Source organism: Triplophysa dalaica, chromosome 16, assembly GCF_015846415.1.
Source record: "Triplophysa dalaica isolate WHDGS20190420 chromosome 16, ASM1584641v1, whole genome shotgun sequence".
In the NCBI taxonomy this organism is placed as follows: Eukaryota; Metazoa; Chordata; class Actinopteri; order Cypriniformes; family Nemacheilidae; genus Triplophysa; species Triplophysa dalaica.
In genome coordinates this window covers 1,531,692-1,553,333 of record NC_079557.1, presented here as the reverse complement: position 1 = coordinate 1,553,333, position 21,642 = coordinate 1,531,692, and the positions used below count along the sequence as shown (strand labels likewise).

Genomic DNA, 21,642 nt, shown 5'->3' with positions numbered 1-21,642 from the left:
AAACATCCTTCTTGAGCACTTCTGTATTTTAAACATTCATACGGAACCATTTTAAATCCTTTAGAAATAGAGAAGATTACAGGGATGTATGCACTGATGTTTTCTTGAGAAGTTACTGCAGTGAAAATTGTATGAATGTCGTGCAGAAGTTTGAGTGATTGACAGTTAACACAGATTTAGCCTCACCCCAGATCAGTCTTTTGAGACAGGATGAAAAGAATTCAGTGATGAAACCACAGGATTCCAGTGAAACCAAAGCATGAAGTAAATCATCACTTAATGGAAGTCTTTCAAAACCAGTTCAGTTGACTTTCTCAACACAACATTCTCCTGAAGAGATGATGATGTGCAAACACTGTTCCTTGTGTTTTAAAATAGACAATGTTAATGGTCTTTTTAAAGACATTTGGTCTGAAACAAGGATGCTGTAGTGATAAATTTGCAATCCTGCTGACCATTATAACATTTGTTTTACTTTTAGAAATAATATAATCCCACAATAAACATTTAGACGTGCCCACTTTAGAAACAAATCTTGTCTAATACAAAGTTGAAGCATCTCATTTTCACAACCAATTAAAGAGATACTTCAACCAAAAATGAAAATTCTGTCATGAATGACTCGCTCTCTAGTTGTTCCAAATCTGCATAAATGTCTTTGTTTGGTTGAACACGGAGGAAGATATTTGGACGAATACTTGAAACCAAGCAGATCGTGGACTACATTGACTACCATAGTAGGAAAAATAACAATAGTAGTCAAAAGTGCCCCAGAACGGTTTGCTTTCCGACGTTCTTAAAAAATTCTCCTTTTTTTGATCAAAAGAACACAAATAATTATAAAGGAATTTTTCCTACTATGGTAGTCTACGGGGGTCCAAAACTGTTTGGTTACAAGCATTCTTTCAAATATCTTTCTCTGTGTTCATCAGAACAAAATAAATGTATACAGATTAGTAACAACTCGAAGGTGAGTAAATGATGACAGAATTTTTATTTTGGGGTGAACTATCCCCTTTAATCAAGCCTATTTGTGTAAAGAAATCAAAACCCAAAGCAAGAATCACGATTTGATTTTATTCAATAAGTATTGTCATAAATTATAGCACATTAAAATATTTTTTTTGAGAGTAACAAGTTAAAAGCAACATCTGTTGCTGGCCTGAATTGTTCTCTCAAAGAAAACAACGAGCTGTCAGCGAGGAACGTCATAGCTTCATTAAACAACAGTTTCGAGCAGCAGCTGAGACATTAGGAGACAGAAGAGAGAATCTGATGAGCCACAGTTGGATGAAATGGTGCATGTTTCACAACTCGCATAACATAATCAGGAAAGAAAGCAAAAGGGAACAGAGAAAAAGAAGAAAGGGACATGAATGGAAATCAGACATGGGGGAAAGCAAACAAAGAGAAACAATAAAAGCATATCGTGTATGTGAAATAAGTAACATGGAGCTTTGAGAGTATTTAATGTAATGAGGATTTCTTAAAAAACAAACAAAAATCTAATTTACAACAACGCAATGTGAAATGTAACAGGAGAACAAAATCCTAAAGGCAATGGGAGAAATGTTATTCAGTAGTTTAAAACCACTATGTCTGACTTCGGTGAGCCACAATGGCAGAATATGAAGAAACACAGGAATGATTGACAGCTTGATCAGTGTCTCTATGTGTAATCCGCTCTACTGCTACACTTTGTCCTCCGCTCTGGATCTATTTATGTCATAGTCGTTCAAGTTTGCAATCATTCATTCACTTTTTTAAAACATCTTTTATACTCAAATGTCTTTAAACAATCGCCCCACAGAATCACAGGCTGCGATTGGCCAGTGGGGCATGTCCCCGCCTGTCTGCCGTCCAATCAAAGAGCTCCGTGCTGTGGAACAGAAGCTAGCTGAAAACCTGGAGCTGGTTCTATACGGTTCTACTTGGACATCTGCTGCTGAACATGGAGCAAAAACTCATAATAAGAGAAGGCCGATTCAGTGCGGTCCTCCACCAGATGCTGGAAAAAACTGCTCTTGACAGACGCATCGTCCCTACAGAGAAAGAGAGAGAGAGTTCTTTTGTACTTCTTCGAAGCCTGAACATCAACTTCTGATGACAAAAACGACAAAATCATTTTTATTCTAAAGTATAACGTGTGATTTTGAAAATGGTTGAAACACAGTTCATTTGAACATAATGTTAGCGAGCTCTTTGTAACGCATATTTCATAACCAATGATCTAAAAACACTGAGGAATGTAACAGCTCCCACTGTGAGAGGAGATATAAAAACACACAATCCTCCCTCAGGAACACGTGCTGCTCTACGGCTATGAATAACTGAGAGGGAGAGATAAAGAGATTGAGAAATACAGAGCAGACGTACTTGACCACATGAAAAGCAGGAGGGAAGGTTCTAGACTCCAGCAGCCACGACAGGAACGCTCGAGTCCTCTCTGAATACGTCGTCTGCAGCTCCGGAATTTCAGTCTGCAAAACCACACACAAAAAACAGCTGTTATCTTAACATTCCCAAATGGATTTGTCTGTAAAATGTGGAGGGATTGCATCGACTGTAATATTTAGAATCCGCCCGCAGTTGTGTTGTGGTTCAGGAAAGGGTTTTTGGCGTGAAATATGTGAGGTTCTTTTAAAGAAACAATACAGAGGCCACAAGTCTCCCCGTGGTGAGATAAATACCACGAGATGTTCTTGAGCAAAACTCAAGAAACCTTCTGACTCACACTGTCTCGCAACACATGATCAAACACCAAAATACTAAATATAAGATCCGATGGTGTCGGTCACATGAGAGCTCACGACTGTGATGGCTAAATCACACATCATTTTGTGCTCTGAGTGGAGCGGGGAGGGAGAGCTTTGTATTGTGAAAGTTTCAAATTTACATCTTACTTTCTTATGTTAACAGCAAGAAAAATATACCATTTTTAAATTAGGGAAATGGCACAGCATGAGAGATAGAGATGTTCTGCATAAACGATCACTCACCATGTTTACAGGTATGGATGCGTAGTTGGGGTAGCCCAGGACGTCCCGTACAAACGTGTCATGGCAACATTTGCCCACCCACAAGTACATCACCTACAGGAAGAAGAGAATGAAACAGAGTTGAGCTGTACAGAAGTTCACTGAAGTGGGCAGAGGTCCAGCAGAGATTGAGTTCTTACGCTGCCGCAGTCCATGAGAAACGCTCCCTCTCTAGTAAGCTTCTCCGCCGTGAGCTGCAGTAAGGGCGGCTGAGGGATCACAGAGTCATTCAGGTGGAGCGCCCCCTAGAGGAAACACACCGGCAGGTAATGAGAGATAGTAACTGCTTGAAACCCTTCAACCTCATTATGTTAACTAGAGCACACCTGTTTGTTCTGTATTACCTGTTCGGTCATGTTGTCGATTCTGTACAGGTCTGGATGAACCATGCGTGTGATCTGATGTAACGGCTGACTCTTGAACTCGCACATGGCGAACACTCGCTCGTCCAGACGTGTGCTGGTACCCGTGCGCAAAGCTTTCTGCAGGACGGAACACAAAACTTCATTTGAGTCTAGATTAAGCGTACATGCTTCTTCTGTTTCTGAAGTCTTTTAAAAGAGTTTAAATGCTGTTTTGCTGGTTAGGTTTCTTTAACAATTTGAAACAGCTGGGAATTTAAGAACACAAACTTTGGTGCAATATTTAGAAATTAATGTAAAAAAAATGCTATAAAGAATTATGATAATATTTATGATGAGGTTTATTACTCTGGGAATAATACTGATCCTCTGACAGTGGTTGTGTACAGCGCCCCCACCTGTTTGAGGAGAGCCAGTATATAAAGAGGGAAGAGACGCATGGCGGCCGGGGCGATCAGTCCTGAGGGCTGGATGTTTGAGCCGTTAGCACGATACGCTGCTAAACAATCCACCACTGCATTGACTAATGCATCCCTCGCATCCGACAGACTGGAGGAGATGGAGCGGTCGATAGCTGCAGAGAGAGAGAGAATCAGAATAAGCTTTATTCCTTCAACACAAACACGGAATCTGTTGTGGTTACAGGAGCTTTGAGTACTTAACACAACATATATTAAATAAACTGTCGTTCGTCAACTGCTTTGAATAAAAGCTAAACAAAATGGCGATAAAACAAGACTCAGACGACATGAACATTATCAAGAGAACTGTGTGGAAGGCAGAATGACATCACACTGCACTAAAACACACATGTCAACGTGTCTTTGTGGATGCGCGTGTGTGTGTTTTACTCACCCATGTTAGCCAGCAGGCATGAGATGGCCTGGACATCTGCACCAGCAAACACATCATTCAACTGACTGACCACCGGCAGACAAAGCGTGTGCACTCGAATTCGACGTTTGCCTGTCAATCACCCATAAGCACCAATCAGTAAATGTCAATAAACGTGCCGATCATGCCCACAAACACTAATGTGCAAGATTAATATTGATGGAATTAGATGACAGTTGGACGCACACATGCATTTGTGTACCTTTGCTGGACGTGTACAGAAGAGCCGCCTGAAAACACACAAGCGACGTGTCGGCTAAACTCTCCTCGATGGACATTTGTACGGCGAAACCGGAGTCTGGATTCACATTGGCCAATGACAGCAAATCAGTGGAGCGCACAAAGAAGTTCCCATGGAAAGTGTGGATGGACAAGCCTGTCGAAAAGTGTCCCTTGAAATTAATCTGTGTTTCTCTAATGTCAATCATAACAAACGTGAAGTCTCCGCCTCCTCACCTTTGGTGCACCTGATCCTCATCACAGCTTCGAATCCGATCTTTCTGGCGAGGTAGCGCTGGAGATCTTTCTGGAACTTCTGTCTCTGCGCAGGATTGTGCTCGTGATGGAAGGACGGGTAGTAGAAGACGCTGCCGGCAGAGTATTTGGACACACACGCTGCAAACAAGATTGTCATCCCATGATGTCAGAGCCCACGTAGAAGAAAACCGAGCGATGTTTGTAGCGTACGTACCTAAAGTAGCCAAATCTGAGTACTGAGAGCTCAACAAGAACAAATCCACTCCGATCTGCTGACCGGAACAGTCCAGGGCCAGTTTCTTGTAGAAGTCTGTTGCAGGACCCAAGTGCTGGACGTTCTGAACACAAACAACCAACAACACGCTGTCAACCAGAATCCATGCCGTCAGTGAAAAGTGCAGAAGAAAAGATGTTTCACCTTCGTGCTGGACCTGAGGTTGGGGTCTTCTCGTGACTGCAGGTGTCCGGCGCCGACCGTGGCCAGCTGGGTCTGAAACACAGACACTCGACCTCCTGTCGGGGACATGAGTTTATACGCCGCCTGTAGAGCCGGACCCAGAGCGCTCTGAGTCTCACGTGTGTGTGCAAACATCCCCGGCAGAGAGTTTAGCAGGTCCTTCACCAGCTGTACACACACACACACACACACACACACACACAGTCAGTGAATTTGTGAGAGGTTACACAGCTGCAGAAATCACGTAACACCAAAACACGTGTCACACAGAGATACACGTCAGAAAACAGGAACCAGAACACAGGGGTCCTTATGAGGTACGTTGGTGTACATTCATACCTCTTTACTCTCCTTAAGGTTCACCAGCAAACTGTCATGTGTTGGGAGAAAGACATCTAACAGACGCAAACAGAAACATCCCATCAGACAAAAGCAGATGTGTGACCTCATCTCAAAAAACACAACTCCGAAGTACAATTGTCTACCTTCGATGTCAGAGACCACCAGCATCTGAGGTTTACACAGACCCTCCTGCAGATTATAAAAGTGGATGGTGCTGTCAAACGTCACAAACCCGATTCTTGTGCGCGTATCCCCTGGCAACCTGAGACACACAATCGCACACCGTGTCACGTCTGAAGTGCATGACACTCCTAAACATCCGATCAAAATCAAATCTAGACCAATATCTCACTTTTCCAGGCTGTCTAGTAATGACTGACAGAACACGTTCAGGTAGCCCGACTCCACGGCATTATGGGATACGTCCAACACAAACAGGTAAACAGCAGGCTGAGGAGGCCGCAGCTGTGGGGAGAGAGAGAACACGTCTGTGAATGTGCACGCGTTCAAAAAGATCGTTCAAGTCTCAGACACACACTCACCATATAATCCGAGGAGGCGATGAACTCTACAGTAGAATTCTGCACCTCTGGTCTCTTGTGAGGTTCACCATATGAACGGGTTACAGGATTATACATGAACTCCTCAGGAACTGATCAAAGACAAACCACATCATCACAACTTCAAATGATATCAACAAATAATGTCATGTCTCTGTCTGCTGGGTAGACATGGGCTACTATTGATAATGTATTGATGTTGTGGGATTAGAGTTTGGGATTATGATTAAAGTGTGAAAGTACAATATAAAGATCTTACCATCATTGACTCTGTAACACAGATTACACTTCCACCTGCGCTGGTCCAGAAACGACACGAATGGGTTTATATACGTCCGACATGAACGACAGCGAACTATGGTGTTAGAGGTGATGACCGGTAACTGCTGCAGAGAGAGAGAGAGAGAGAGAGAGAGAGAGAGAGAGAGAGAGAGAGAGAGAGTTAACAGAAACATTTTGATCTATATATCATAAAGGATTTAAACAATAGTTATTAGTTAGTCCTGAATGTTAGATTATGTCCTTTAAACTAAAACACATTTTATTTACAGCCGTGGAAGAGATAGTGGAAGAGAACACCTCTGAGACCGATTTTCTGATTTTAAAATGTACTATTTATAGGTACGTGTTTTGGTTAAATGATCATTTTTGGTTCATTCTGTGAACTACTTACAATATTTCTCCCAAATGTTTTCAATTGCAGAAAATGAAAACTGGAGAAACTTGTTAAAATAACAGTAAAGATTCTCTGTATTGTTTCAGTCCTCAAATACTGCAAAGAAAACAAGTTCAGATTTGCTTTTGAGTAATACAACATATTTGTCTTATTTCTACATGTATTTAGGAAAAGTTGAAGAATTATTTTTTATCTTATATTTGTATCACAGTTTTGTCATGCTGTCAGTCTTTCACATTTGCTGTTGGAGGACTTTATGTCACTTCTGAGGTTTGATTTTATGGAAATACAACAAACACTGGACTGGCCACAATGCATCTAGAAATGCTGATTTGAAATTAAAATTTGGAACGGTCTTTAAACTTAATCTTGATTTTGAATATAGGCAGACGCAGCCGGATCTGTCGTTTCATCGGACCAAACCTCAACAGGGCAAGACTTGAGTTTGACTGACGCTTGAGTCCTACCGTTAGATCTCTGAAGGGATGCAGCAGAAGACCAAGAGGCAAACGGGCTTTATTCAGCAGAGCCTGAGTCTGAGGAATGCTAGTGAGAGTACAGCGAAACGTGCTGAGAGAGACAGAGAAAAAAATGAAAGAAAAAGTGAAACTATTACTGTTTCTGTTTGGCATCCACAATGAAAAGCACAAACTTCATGTCATCTCTCTGCTGTTTGCACCTGTGAAGTCAAACCACAAACCTCACGGGTGAGCTTCCTGTACGGCATATCACATTGAATTTAAAAACTAATTTAAATTAGAAAATTTCGAGCCTATAATCCATTACTGTTATTAGACGTCTTTAAATTACCAATGAGAAATGAGACATTTTTGCTGCAACATATTGATCAAGGGTCTAGTTTATCCAAAAATAATTTCATATTTACTTATGTCACAGTTTCTTTCTTCTGCAGAACACAAAAGAAGATATTTTGTAGAATGTTGGTAACAAAACAACACTGAAAACCATCCACTTCCATTATACGAAACCACAGAGACATTTCTCAAAATATCTTATTTTTTGTTCCGCAAAGAGTCATATACACGTTAGAATAAATGATGACAGAAGTTTTATTTTTGGGTGAATCAATAACACACAGACATCTCAGTTGTCTTACTCTGGACTACAGTTGACCTTGCGCAGGTCACTGCTCAGATTGGGCTCAGGTGGAGGTGTGCGTTTGGGAGGAAGAATGTTTCTCTCCTGCAGAAGATTCACAGGCCTCAAGGACTCCATTTCCAGCTCAGGAGCACCGCTGAGACCCCCCAACGCTGACGACAGCTCAGTAAGTGATGGGAAAGACTACACACACACACACACACAGCAGGCACCAGTTTTAAGAAAACTTCTCCAAAAAAAATTCACAGATACAGCATGCAAGCATCAGATCACCGACCTGTGAGTACGGCTGATATCCCGGTGGGCTGTATCCTCCGTGAGAAGGGGGGGGGTCTGGTCTAGGGGCGGGGTTTTGCTGGTAAGCAGGATGCATGGTTGGATAATTGTATCCGAAGGGTGGGGCTTGTTTAGTGGTGGGAACAGCAGCGGGAGGACCAGAGTTATCTGATGAAAGAAAAGAAAAAATCATTCAGTTCTGTCTGGGGATTTAAGCCTGTCACATGGCGTGTGGAGGGTGTGTACCTGGATAACTGCCGCCCTCCAGAGAGTCATAACTGTTGGGAACAGGAGAAGCACTGCCTGTGGTTGTAGAGGAGCTGTCTCCACCTGTGAGAGTTCACAAACACACACACAAACTCTTTTCGACCGTTTTAAAAACAGATTAAACATGTGGTAAAATGTGGGTTCTGATTTTGACCCCCTTAAAGAGATCTGAATGAGTTCTGAGGACTCAAGCACTCGTTAAAAAGGTCCTTCAAAAGGTTCTTTGATGCCAAAGAAGAACCTTTTGGTTTCATAGAGAACATTTAACATCCGAAGGATCTTTCTGTTCACAAAAGATTCTTTGTGGGCGAAAAAGGGTTCTTTAGATCAGTGGTTCTCAAACTGGGGGTACCAAATTGGATCCGGGGGGGCCACAGATTTTGTGGTATTTTATGAATTAGAGAAATGTATGATACAGTTTATGTAATCAAGTATAATATGGCCAAAAGATATAATACCAACCAAAAGAATTGATGTCCCATCACAGTATAACAGAATTTGGTTTTTGGTTTAATTAAATTTATAAATTTAAGATTTTAAGTATTTATTTGTGAGGCTGCAAAGCAATGCACACTATACAAAGAGGGGCTTACAAGAAAAAAGGTTGAAGATAAAAGGTAAGAAAGGGATGGTTCTCTAAAGACCCTTTGGCTGAATGGTTTTTCCTGGAACCAAAATGGTTCTTCTATGGCATCGCTGTGAAGAACCTTTTACGCACCTTTATCTTTTTAAGAGTGAGGGTGAAAAACTTAAAATGTTTTGCTGGCTCTCGGATATTACGAAAGCAGGATTTTCAATGAGAACACAGAACACTAAACCTCAGCAAAGATTAACCTAACCCTAATCCTCCATAACCCAAACCAGTGGCGAGAGAGACGGACTGTGATTGGCTAAGATCCTGTCATCTGATTTACCTCACTTGATCAGCTGTCTGAATTTAAGAACTGATAGAGAAGCTGAAAACATTCTCTGAAACATTCACTGAAGTTATAATGTTTAGAAATACAGAAAAATATGATGAGACTAAGAAATGTGCCGCCTATCAGGGTATCATTTGTCTCATTTAATTAAAATTACTTTTATTATGAAAATTTACAGTTCATATTGTTCTGAAAAATGTCCATATTTACTCAAAAATAAAACTTTTATTCCAATGAAATGTGGCACAAAACTTTCGACCAAAAATATCACAGCCAAATATGTTTCTGAACAGTCGAGCCGGTAATATGAAACCACATCCTATAATATTCCCCCCTGAATATTGAGATTCAATCAGAAATACATCACATTACATTTGTGATTAAACTATCCATTAATAAAAATAAACACACACACATAAAAAAACCTCTCTCACAGTATTGAAGAGAAGACATAACCCTCTGGAGTGTGTAATGAATCCTAATGACACGCTTTAACATGACATCCTAACTCCCCGTGAGAGAACACACGACAGCAGCACTTCATAATGAAGAGCTAAATATAACATTCACACATTTACACATCAAACACACAACTGCACAAAAACCTCTGAAATCACAGCCGTACCATAGGAGTTTCTACCTTCATAAATCACAAACAAGCTTTGATATAACCATCAGAAGTTTGTTAATTACACACTTCATGATAAAAGTTTGGACACAAATATGCATGTGTTGAATGTTCAGGAAGGTAGAATGAGTGAGTGATTTTGTAATTGCTTGTAAAACAAAGCATTTCACTATGAAAGCTCTCTGAAGAGAACAAGACAACATGAACAAACACAACAAACACACAATGAGAGTGCGCACTGGGAGTTCAAGGGAACGAAGACAAGAATATAATAAGAAAACAGATGAAGCTAACGTGAAGACAGCTTGGCGTGTACATCTGTGTATGTTAAAAAAAAAAAGAAGGGATGATAACATGGCATAACAAGAGAGGAGGGTGGAGGAATAAGAGCGAAAGCAGACCTGCTTCCTCATCCTCCTCATCCTCTTCCTCATGGTCAGAACTGGATGAGGAGTGATCGCCTGGGACCGAGCTAACAGCGCTATTGAGTCGCCGGTCACCATACTGCAGCCCTGGAATACAGCAATCATCAGAGAGAGAGAGAGAGAGACATAGGGGTTGAGTACAGAAAGAAAGAGAGCTGAAACAGAACTGGGACTCTCCTACTCAAATCCCAAATGAGGACGACAAAAAAACAACCCAAGACAAAGGAAAATGAAGAAAAATCAAAGTAGAACAATATTAATACTTCTCTGTCGACTCGAGAAGTTTTCATCAACATATAACGACATTCACAACCCATTAAGCTTTTAATATGGAACAAATCGCTGAGTGAAGTAACAAAGAGAAAATGAAGCAGGTGGTGGATTTTATTCATTGATTGGTTGGATTGTGAAATGTAGGCGTTCCCCAACAGAAAGGAGTTAAAAGCAAAATCACGCAGCACATCAGACACACAATCAGCACCCGATGGAACTCCAATAAGACATCAAAACAACAAACAAAGTTTCCCGAATGACGCTTTGACCAGTGAAAGTGGATCATTCTTACCTGGATGGTGTTGTGGTGAAGAATGCACAGAGGTGCCAGGTGTTCCTGAGGGTGCCCGCTCCATATTAGGGGCCTCTGAGCAGGGAGGGGCTCCAGGGTAATGATGGCTCATGGGATTGTGGAGGTTTTGGTCATAGTGTTGTTGAACTATCAAAACATCAGAAAACACAATCAAGAAAAACTCTTTCAACGCAGATTTTTAGACTCAGTTATGCATTAGAATAAGATTCATCCAAACCCACCGGCATTTGATTGGCCGTTGACAGTAGCCATTTGGCTGAAAGGAGGGGCTCCGTAGCCCGCATGAGCTGGTGTGGCCCCGTTCCCTTGAGGGATCTGCTGCAAAGAACTCTGGGTAGGCGGCGGAGGCATTACAGTAGAAACTGGTGGAGGCCCAGCAGCAGTCTGAGAGGATCTCAGTGTCCCGTACTGACTGCTTCCAGGGGCTGATGGGTAAGACACGATAGGGTACAGCGGGGCGCTAAGGTTGTTGCCGCTAGATGTTGGTACCAAGCTGGGCTGCTGTTGGGGAGGATGAGTTTGTCCCTGCGAGGGGCGATTATACTGCTGTCCGTAGTATCCAGCTTGCACGCCATATGATGTGGCCTGCTGGTATGACTGTAGGGGTTGTTGAAGTGGTGCTCCAGACATAGGGGCATTAGCGGTGGCGTAATGGTGGGCAGGAGGATGAGTTCCTGGTGCTGCTGGGTGCGGTGACGGACCTGAGCTGTTGGGGTAGTAGTTTCCACTATAGTCTGTGCTACTAACTGGTACTTTACCGGTTGGAGCAGCGCCATGTCCCGTCATAGTAGGGTAAGTCTGTGGTGGCGGAGAATTATAGTAGCCGGATGACGGATGCATGGCAGGGTATGTCTGTCCGGGACCTGTCAATACAACACAGTGAATATGAAACGAGTGAGCAAATCACAGGTTTTATGCAAATAGTTGTCCGAATTTCAATAAGAGGTTAGGCTCATGGCAATTTTTATTTCCCATGCAAAGATTTACAGTGACAAAGTGATGGTCATACCAAGTACTGATTGACTACAAAGCACACTTGCATGTCACTTAATAAAGATGTGTTAAACAAACTGTAAAACAGACGTACATTAGAAAATACAAAACTGATTCAATGTGTCATTTTTAATTCGGATTAAATTAACATCTAAAATACAGTTCAGCCCTTATTTTACAGTAACAAAACAACAAAAGAGCACTGCCAATATATACAGTATGTTAGTAGAATAATCCGTTTTTTTGTTTACTGGGAGTATTTAGTAAACATTTTAATACAATGATGTACCCCATAATTTAATCAAATTACACAATAAAAATACAACAGCAAACTACGAGTGGTAGAATAAAAAGAATCATAACTAATATGTTTTACATAACGAGAAAAATAACCGAACTAACGTTAACATCATCTGATCAAAACTAGATGCTAACGCGCAAATCTTAGCAGCTGTATTAGACTGACTGCAGTCGACACTGACTAAAATCTCATTAAAATCCTCGAAATACAGCCGTGTGGTTTAATTAAAGGACTGGAAATCCATCTCTACAACAACGATCTCTTAAAGGCTGTAAGGTCGATGTCTCCACCCCAGGAGCTCTGAGGGCAGGTGCTTCAGCCGCTACGTTAGCTCAGGCCTGCTAACTAACGGATTTCCCTATGATATAGCATGTAACATGTTAGCCTAGCCTTCAGCGTCTTATCTCAGCTTAAGGGTGATTAGCTTAGCATCTGGCTCGTGTATACGAATGTCATTTCATTGCTCAGCTTTAGCATGATATCTTAGCTGTTAGCTCAGGTCTCTCGTACCGTTCTGACAGGACGCCGCTCCGCCTCCGTTTTGCGTCGAGCTCGAGCCGTGATTATTTACGGACGGGTTCGGGTTCGTGTAGCCCGGTGCAGACATCCCTCTCCGGTTTTGTGTCAAAGTGTAGAAACACAAACTATACCACTGTCACCAGTTGTGGGTCTCCATCGACCTGCCCGCAGCTGAGCGGAGGGTCTGACAGACTGTGACGATAATCTGATCAGCAACACGGATCAACAGCGACCCGCAGTGACAGCTCTCCAAAATAAAAGTCTGGAAATTAACAAGCGGGATTCGAATAAACGAAAAATAAAGATTAAAAATTCTATGTGAACTCGAATAAAGATATGAATCAGAAGAGGAGAAAAACAACTTACGATAAAATATAGACCAGTCAAAAATGCTTTTTAAAATAAAAGTAGAAAGAACATCTACTTCGTGAAAAGTGCTTGATGTTGAGGGATTCTATGATTGTACAACAACATGTGTTGTGTGTGATCACAATTTAACAGACCAACACTAATTGTATGTAAATATGATTGTTGGATGAAGTTTAAGGATTTGTTAGAAACAATGCCTACAGCTGAAACTGGTCTTCATAAAGGCCAGATTTGGTCCACCAAAGATGTAAGTACAGTGTGTCTGCTGATTTATTTCTAACCTTTTATAGTTTTTTATTCCTTGTTGGCTTCTTCAAGACGATTTTTATTAAAACAGTATTTTCACTGACATTGTGTAACATTGTCTCATGGTGTGTGTGGAATGATTGGAGACAGAATGTTTACCCCCCTTCACCCCCATCTGTGATCCACTCAAATCTGTGTAAAAATATCAAGGGAAAAGATGCATTTGACAAAGTTGAAACAAAAGCATAATTTACATTGACTGCATTGCAACAAGCGTGCACCAAATTTGTCAGTGTAATTTCATTAGAGAAAATTTTATATAGCGTAATAAAGAAATGGAGATGTTGAATTAATATGTGCCATGAATTCAAAGCAGAGCCGATGTTTCCATACGCAGACAAGTACGATGTTGCGTAGGGCCTCTGCACCACCAGGGGGCCCCCTTGAGTACCGAATTGAAAACACTTTCATGTAAAAAAGACGCTATTTTTGTATATTGCGGATTTAACTTAACAGGAATCATTTGGAACTTTCCTTTTTAATATTTCATTTATTTACTGTAACCGGTCTCGGACATCATGTAGTGTACGACAGGTGATGAAATGCGCGTGATGTGATGACGCGTCTTTCCAAATGGCCACGACTATCCCTCTGTAGCGGAAAAAACGCCAACAAAGCATAAGAACAAGAAAGCATGTGTTTCTGTACTATTTTAGTTTTGACAAATTATGCAAGTACAAATTCAGTATTTATCCACTGGCATAAAGTTGGTTTGACGTGCGATAGTCTGAATTTAGGGACCGTCTCCAAAGTTACATAGGCTACACATTCATATACACGTTTCTTACTTCAATAGTATTTAAAGGGAATGAACTGCAGGGTTCATGTGGGTGTGAGCTATACACACCTTTAAGATGTTTTGTTTTTATTACAATAAACCGTCAAATAATATGTAAAAATTGCTGTGCATTCCATTACTGTATGGGTTCATACACAAAATATACCATTAATTAAAGCTCAATAGCATTCACTGGGAAAACCAACTGTACTGTGTGTGACGTGTCTCAGTTATGCACACCACTGCAATCTACTGTGTTTCGTTTGCCCATGATAGTATTTAATTTTTGCGTCATTACATTAAGATAAATATTGATGTGTTTTCATATGCTAAGCTTTATTGTGTAAACTACTGATCATGTTTAATTTTTGTTAATCAATAATTATGTCTGTGAAAACACATCGCAATTGCTTGTTAAAGGTTTTTTTGACTGCTAGATGGTTCCAGAGGCATGCGTTACTTTAGGTAAATAATTATTTTTTGTGAAATGTGACTTTAATTTTACACTTAATTGTTCAGTCAGTTTAATGTTTTTTTGTCTTTCAGTTTTTAATCATTTAAGTCTGTTAATTGATTTATTATTTATTATAGTTTACAGTTATGTTTATCGAAATTTAACTATGACAAGGGCCCCCTCAAAGGTTTGCTTGGGCCCCAGACGTCTAGGATCGGCACAGATTCTAAGCAATAAAAGCCACTCCCTTATACTTTATATACTTGCTGGAGGCGAATATTTCCCTGTCAGGCATACACATACTTTTTCCTTCCTAAGAGCAATAAACTATGACTAGTAGGTAGCCAAAGAAAGGAGTGATTGACCAAAGCAGAAGGAAAATAACTGTTATGTGCGCTCGATTCAGCATTATTTTACTGGTACATTTTACACACGTATCTTACATCTGCTGGCTGTTTACATACAAAGAAAAGCACTTCTGCAATTTGAGCATCAACTCATTGTCATTTAGTTTTTTAAAATCGGTTACTGAAATGATAGTTGTTTTAGGTGGTTTTAACATCAAATTGTCAAGCAAAGGCAGTGGTAATATCTTTATTGAAATGACGAGGCCTACATAGTTAGTTGTACTACAAAAAAACTACGATAATGATTGCATTTTCAATATTTATACAAAATCTCAAGAAGCTGTACAACAAACTTTACAAAACCCTGTTTAGCATACTGAAGCTCCAGGCTTCCTAAGGGCTACAGAACCATTAGTGCTATTAAATTAAATAAGATTTCTACACATTTCATTTCTGTAACGTACCTCTGAGCATAACCGAGTGAGAAAATAAAAACACAAGCAAGACACTAGATTTTAACCACTGGGAATTGGTTTGAGTATGAAATTTGGGAGTGTCGTATCAGAATTGAGTCAGAGTTGAATGTGAGTTTGAAGTGGGTTGGGAGAGGATTATAGTCCTTCAGAAACACAAGTTTCGTAAGAAATATCAATCAATTAACCGTGGTTTTATTATAGTTCAAATGTAGTCATGGTATTGGTTTATTTACCACGGTTTAACTATAAATTGTCATGCTTAAACTCTGGTTACTGTAGTAAGAAAATGGTAAATTTGTGGTGAAAATGTGCTGTTTTGCTAAATATAAAACAAAACAACTCCAGAGAATCCTCACCTTTCCCAGCAGTTACCTAACCCAAATATTAATAGTACACACATCAATGGTAGTTATTAGTGTAACCTTCATTAAGTTCATGTTAATCGGCAATAAATCACTGTGTTGACAAGATTTTAGAAACGCTGCGTCACTTACTGTACAACAGTAACCTAAATCAATGTCTAAATATCTAATTGCATTTCAAAAAAACATACAAAATATCTATGATAAGGACGTTGGTTGCATTATTCAATATCTCCCATGATGTCTCCCAGATGACATAAGAGAAAAACGATGATCTACAGGTGAAGGAAGTCTACGCAATGAAGACAATCATCTGTCTTTACAATATAAAAAAGAGGGTAAGTTTAGATTTCATGTTGTATGAAACATTAAAAACCATCGCACAATTTGAAAATCTGAACCAAACAAAGCAGTTTAGAGCATTTTTCAGTCAGACGCTCAGCGCAAAATCTCATACATTCAGTTTCTTTCTCCCATGCTGTCACTTTATCCTGTTGAGTGAGTCATTACAGAACGGCATCATTGGTGTATGAAGGATTGCCGAGACCAGCTGCTTCACTCATATTTGCTTTTCGGCACGACCTCCGTCGCCACAGTAAAACAGCAAGAAGCGTAATCAGCACCAGAAAGCCGACGCCCCCCGCAATAATTCCTGCGCTCAAACCGTAGTGATCAGTCATCGGTGACTCGTATTGGGCACATGACTCTTCGCTGACCCCTGCCTCATTCATGGCCGACACACAGACCGTTTCTCCGACCTTCATCCCGGCCACAACACTGTTCCGCAAATATTCCTCGAAAATCTGCTCTTGCCCTTCCCCACCTTTCAGAGTAACCTTATAATGCATGACCGTGGAGCGAGGGGCACACCAGTGGACGACCACCTGCCCCGAGTGTTCCACTTTGATCTCCCGAAGCTTCGGGGCCTCGGGCCTCACCTCCCCTCCAGTCACCCCTCGACAGAGGCAACCCGTCTGGGCCGAAATCTCAGAGCAGGGGGTCATCTGAACCACACAGGGGTCGTAGTCACATATACGGGGGATCGCGCTGGTGGTGGTGGCCCCGGGTGATCGTGGGGCGAGTGTTGTCACTGCGCTTGCGTCATCGTAGTCGTCTCCTACTTCAATGATGCGAACGCGCCTCATGGGAGGTTGGAGCAGCGATGGACCAACGGATGCTGCGCGGACCCACTCAGATAGATAAAGAAGCAGGAGAAATGTGACCTGTGACCCAGACAACATCTTGATTCTGTAATAAATAAAGTTACAAGTGCTGTATTGAAACAATTACACAGAACACACATGGAATCATTTGATCCAACCGATGCCCTTGATGATCGAAACAGATTCCCACTCTTATTTGTTTTATATTCAGCGTCACATCACATTGTGGAGATAAAATATATTCAGGTTTATTTTGACCTTTACCAACGGCTGTCTGTGTATGAACAAACAGCCCGCCGTCCCTTATGGATTTAATTAAAGTCAAACTGAACATCTGGGTGTTTTTAACAGGACACACACTGGGCTCTGAATGGAATGAACAAAGTGCCTGCCAGTTACCGTGGGAAGCCATAAAGAGGAAGAGAAACCTGTTTCTTTTTTAAAAAGAATGTTTATAGCCCACTTGATTAAAAGTCACATAAAATTAAATAACAATTGACAGAGATGGACGATTCTGAAATTTACCACATAAAAACAAGCGTCAATATTAATGTTCCTTTTAAAAAGGCATTCAAACAAACAAAATGACAAAATGAGTATGATGACAAAACTCCAGTTTCTGCTAAATGTTGCTACGGTACATAAACTTTGTTTTAATTTTATTATTTTGTTGTGGCTGTTGGTGTTTTATGCTGTTGCTTACTGGACCGAGTCTTTTATATTCTGACATGTCACAAGAAAACCTGTAAATTTACATGAAGGAGGTATTCGAGAGACTCCAGTAAACAACGACACAACACCTTAACAACTGCATAACAACACCCTCATGCTGGCAGTAAGGTTGGTATGGAAAAGCAATTACGAAATACCTATTGGTCAAAATAACTTTTATAAAACTTGTGACATAAATCATTTACAAATGAAAAACGTCCGAAAGCATTTTAAATGAATGAGAAGATGCCATACTGCTTCGTTGTATTTTTACAGTAGCAACGTTTAGTTAACGTTTTGGCAGAAATCACAGTTACCATGGTAAAACGGCACACAGACCAGTACTATTCCGTAGCTTATGGCAACCAGAGAGAAAGTTAAACTTGAAGGATTATTTCTGTATACCTGTATGATTTCTGTAGAGTTTGATTCTGTTCTGGTTTTGATGAATGAGATATCGGCTCCAGTAGACGTCCAGCTTTTCAGCAACTCTTTCTCTCACTCCAATGGTTTCTATCCTATCAACCTTCCTTATTTTCCTCCTGCTAAAGTCCCCTCCCTTTGTACACCCCCTCACTAGTCTGCTTCCCTCCCACCATCCTGTCTCACTTTTTACACTTTTTTCAAGGAACACTTCCATCTCTCGCCTCTTTTTTTCTTTTGGTTCTTTGTGCCCCTCGATACTACCCCCTCACCCCCCATGCTTCTTTTCAAGTTTGTTTAGGAGTGGCGACGGGTTCTGTGCTGCCCTGCATGTTAATGTCTTATCCAGCAGCAAAAGGAGACATGCTGGAGCTCATCTGGCCCCTATGAGTGTGTGTGCGTGTGTGTGCAAGTTTGCCTTTTATGAAACAGTTTACACAAAAGTAAAAATATGTCTTTGCTGATGTGAATTCCATATATTTTGTAATATCGTATTGTAATATTTTACAAGAGGAGGGGAAGAGGAAACATGTCCTTATATGGTCATGTCAGTGGTGTGGTGTCTGTACCTTTAAGGAGAGACAGAACATATTCAATGTTTTCACAGTCGTCAACCAGACACACACACACACTTACATTTGTAGGTATGTCTTAAATTTGAATGTGTAATGAATGAAGCTTTGTGTATTTTAAGGCTCTTCTTTTGCTGGTTAGTGGCGTAATACAGCGCAGAAAAAATATGAGACTGTTCCAAATGTTCAATTAATCATCATTTCTAGATGTTTTGTTGTCATTCCAGTCTAGCGTCTGTTGAATTTCAATCAAATCAAAGCTCAGCAGTGACACAAAGTCATCCAACAGAAATGTGAAAGATTGACAGAATGACAAGACACATAAAACTGTGATCAAAATTCAGGTCATCACATACAAAGAATATGATCGTTGTATTGCTTAAAAATGAATATGAACTTTTTTCTTTGCAGTATTTAAGGTCTGAGAAAATACAGAGCATCTTTTCTGTTATTTTAAATTGTTTCTCCAGTTGCACAATAAATTCAAATAAAAGCAATACATTTAGGACAAAAAACACATAGAAACAGTAAATTCAGAAAAACTGAAAATAATTTTTATCGTTTTTTTTCACGGCTGTATGCTGCTCTACTATTGTAAATCTACAATCAAAACCCCAGCAAATCTAAAAGCAAACCAATTAAATGTAATTAAACACTGAAAAATAAATGAGGATGAACACTGATGAGGTCAGATGAGATGAAACGGCTCCATTATTGGTGTTAGACAATGTGTTAAACAAGCAGAAGTGGTTTACTTGTTGTCATAGCGGGTTCCTGGAAGCCACCATCAAGAGATGACAGCCAGATTTTCTTCCACACCCACACCAGAGTCTGAATCACCCGTACACAGCTACAATTACTCACAGTATCATGAGAAGAAGATCTGTGTCGGACATGTATGATCACGCCAGGTGAACACCATATCTATGTGTGCAAGAGACAAAACACACAGACTCACTGTCTGAACATTATCTCAGATGAGAATCTGTCTTTGCCAACACAATACAGGTGGGACTGGGGCTGGTGTTTCATATTTTTTAAACATTACCGTCTAAAACGTTAAAAAAAGTCACTGGCTTTTCATGGTAATGGCTGGGGGAGGAGATACATTTCTATCCCAAATGAGGCCTTGTTGTCAAACTTAAGGTTGTCACAGTGTGAACCTGTTCTTGGTTGACAATGGCTTGAGAAAATTTTAACACTTTTTATTAAGGTTCCCTTCATAGAGCATTTATAAATCGGTTCATTAATGATTAATAAGTCATTTAAAAAGGCATTATAAAGAAGTTATAACTGCATAAATACAAAGAGATTCTAATGGAATACCTGCCAAATAGTGAGACAATTTTACCTCAAATGTTATAAATTTATTTATTCATTTTTATTTGACTCAAAGGCAGATTCATTATTATCTTGATGTTGTTTTTAAAAATAGGTTGTCAGACGGGAGACTGTGGGGTGTTATGTTGTTTTTTCTTTTTATTGTATATTTCATATCTTATGTCACATTTCAAACCATGTTGCTTTTCTGATCCGATTCAGAATGTCTTCCGGTGCTCTCCAGATCATGATGCTTATCCAAAGCAGTCTTTCTCACCAAGATAAATTCATCAAACTTATGAGCACTTTTTAACACTAAATGCAGAAACTTATTTGTTTACGACGTTTTATTGATGATTCAATTACTCCCAATAGTTAATCAAAACCAGAAAACATTTATTTATTATTTATTGTAGAAACAGAATGCTCACTGGGCTACATCTCTGATGTAATATGAAACAGTATCAACATAAATTGTCCTGTTTTCGAGCATTTTGTCTCTGTTTTGTTCTAAAATATATTATCTTAAAGCTGCTTGCAACAATGCAATACTATGAAAAGCACTAGAAATCAATTAATCATACATTTTTTTGAGAAAGATGTGGAGAGATAAACTGAGGATTTGAGGGTCCAGACTGATTCTATCTTTGATGATGCAGATAGCAGGTGTGTGTGACATCTCTCACTTACGTTTGCAGTCAAAACACTGAAACGAAAAGCAGACAGCTGTGTATGTGTTGAGACGTATGCATCGCCATCTCTCTCTCTCTCTCTCTCTCTCTCTCTCTCTCTGATGTGTAATTCATGTCTCATTCCTCCACCCACTTCTTCCATCACTTCTGTCCGCTACACTCTATAAAAAGAATCTTAAGCCGCAGGGAGTAAACTGACCCTTGACCTTGTCACCTTTGCTCCAGTCTCACACTCACGCATTCTGTCCTAAATCTACAGAGATGGTGACGTCACACAAACAAAAATATTGGAAAAGTCCCTTATGTCATGACACTGGTGTGTGAATGAAGCATTTTTACTAATAAGGAATAGGAGATCATATTATATATGATATATATTCTTGTGGTGAAGTCACCAGCATGATATGCAGTGGTAAAAGTGGTTTCTAGACCATTGCTTTGTGGTTACTTAGATGGTGGGGCATTATGGGTTGTTGTCTAAATCAAATTTACAGCTTTCATGCGAACAGCTCGGTTTTAAAACTAGAAAAACTTTCTAAGAATTCATGATCTGTAACATTACATAACTAAGCATTAGTCAACATTAGTAACATAAGTTAAATTCAACCAACGTGTGTTGATGTCTTCTGTAAACAATAAAGTGTGATATTATGTTTAAATATATACATTTTTAATGGCAGTTTGTTATATCAAATTATAATCAAGGATGAATCAACTTTCTGTGATACAAGACAATGTTATCGTTACCAAATGATGTTTTCCGTGTTACAAACTCATCGTCTGAGAAAAAACTTAATTTCTTTACTGTAATCAAGTCTTTGTAATGTAA

At 40.0% G+C, this 21,642-nt stretch overlaps 2 protein-coding genes across 3 annotated transcripts; both read right to left on the bottom strand.

Annotated features, from left to right (window-relative positions):
- Positions 1–1,058: 1,058 nt before the first annotated feature.
- On the bottom strand, positions 1,059–13,069 carry sec24b (SEC24 homolog B, COPII coat complex component). Of its 2 annotated transcripts, XM_056769740.1 has the most exons (24): positions 12,832–13,069; positions 11,249–11,890; positions 11,007–11,153; positions 10,418–10,528; positions 8,448–8,531; positions 8,203–8,369; positions 7,924–8,108; positions 7,274–7,376; positions 6,390–6,516; positions 6,113–6,222; positions 5,923–6,035; positions 5,714–5,832; positions 5,568–5,623; positions 5,190–5,396; positions 4,986–5,109; positions 4,751–4,909; positions 4,497–4,670; positions 4,256–4,366; positions 3,799–3,974; positions 3,383–3,520; positions 3,179–3,283; positions 3,000–3,092; positions 2,377–2,480; positions 1,059–2,042 (listed from the first exon to the last, which is right to left on the bottom strand). In XM_056769740.1, exons 1-24 carry the CDS (start codon positions 12,926–12,928, stop codon positions 1,928–1,930), a joined length of 3,567 nt encoding a protein of 1,188 aa, XP_056625718.1. In that variant the 5' UTR covers positions 12,929–13,069; the 3' UTR covers positions 1,059–1,927. The 2 variants fall into 2 exon arrangements, with proteins under 2 accessions (XP_056625718.1, XP_056625719.1); XM_056769741.1 differs by lacking the exon at positions 10,418–10,528.
- A 2,256-nt stretch (positions 13,070–15,325) lies between these two features.
- Positions 15,326–18,357, bottom strand: si:ch1073-303k11.2 (leucine-rich repeat neuronal protein 4). The gene is made up of 2 exons (XM_056768994.1): positions 18,212–18,357; positions 15,326–17,180 (listed from the first exon to the last, which is right to left on the bottom strand). Exon 2 carries the CDS (start codon positions 17,171–17,173, stop codon positions 16,439–16,441), a length of 735 nt encoding a protein of 244 aa, XP_056624972.1. The 5' UTR covers positions 17,174–17,180; positions 18,212–18,357; the 3' UTR covers positions 15,326–16,438.
- Between the last annotated feature and the right edge of the window lie 3,285 nt (positions 18,358–21,642).

Bases quoted from the DNA above. Each gene is read 5' to 3' on its own strand.
- sec24b (XM_056769740.1), bottom strand. From the start codon at position 12,928: ATGTCTGCACCGGGCTACACGAACCCGAACCCGTCCGTAAATAATCAC. The intron at 8,370-8,447 runs GTACACACCCTC...TTCTTTCATCAG, and splicing joins GGAGGGCGGCAGTTATCCAG to ATAACTCTGGTCCTCCCGCT. The intron at 3,975-4,255 runs GTGAGTAAAACA...CTCTCTCTGCAG, and splicing joins ATGCCTGCTGGCTAACATGG to CTATCGACCGCTCCATCTCC.
- si:ch1073-303k11.2 (XM_056768994.1), bottom strand. From the start codon at position 17,173: ATGTTGTCTGGGTCACAGGTCACATTTCTCCTGCTTCTTTATCTATCT.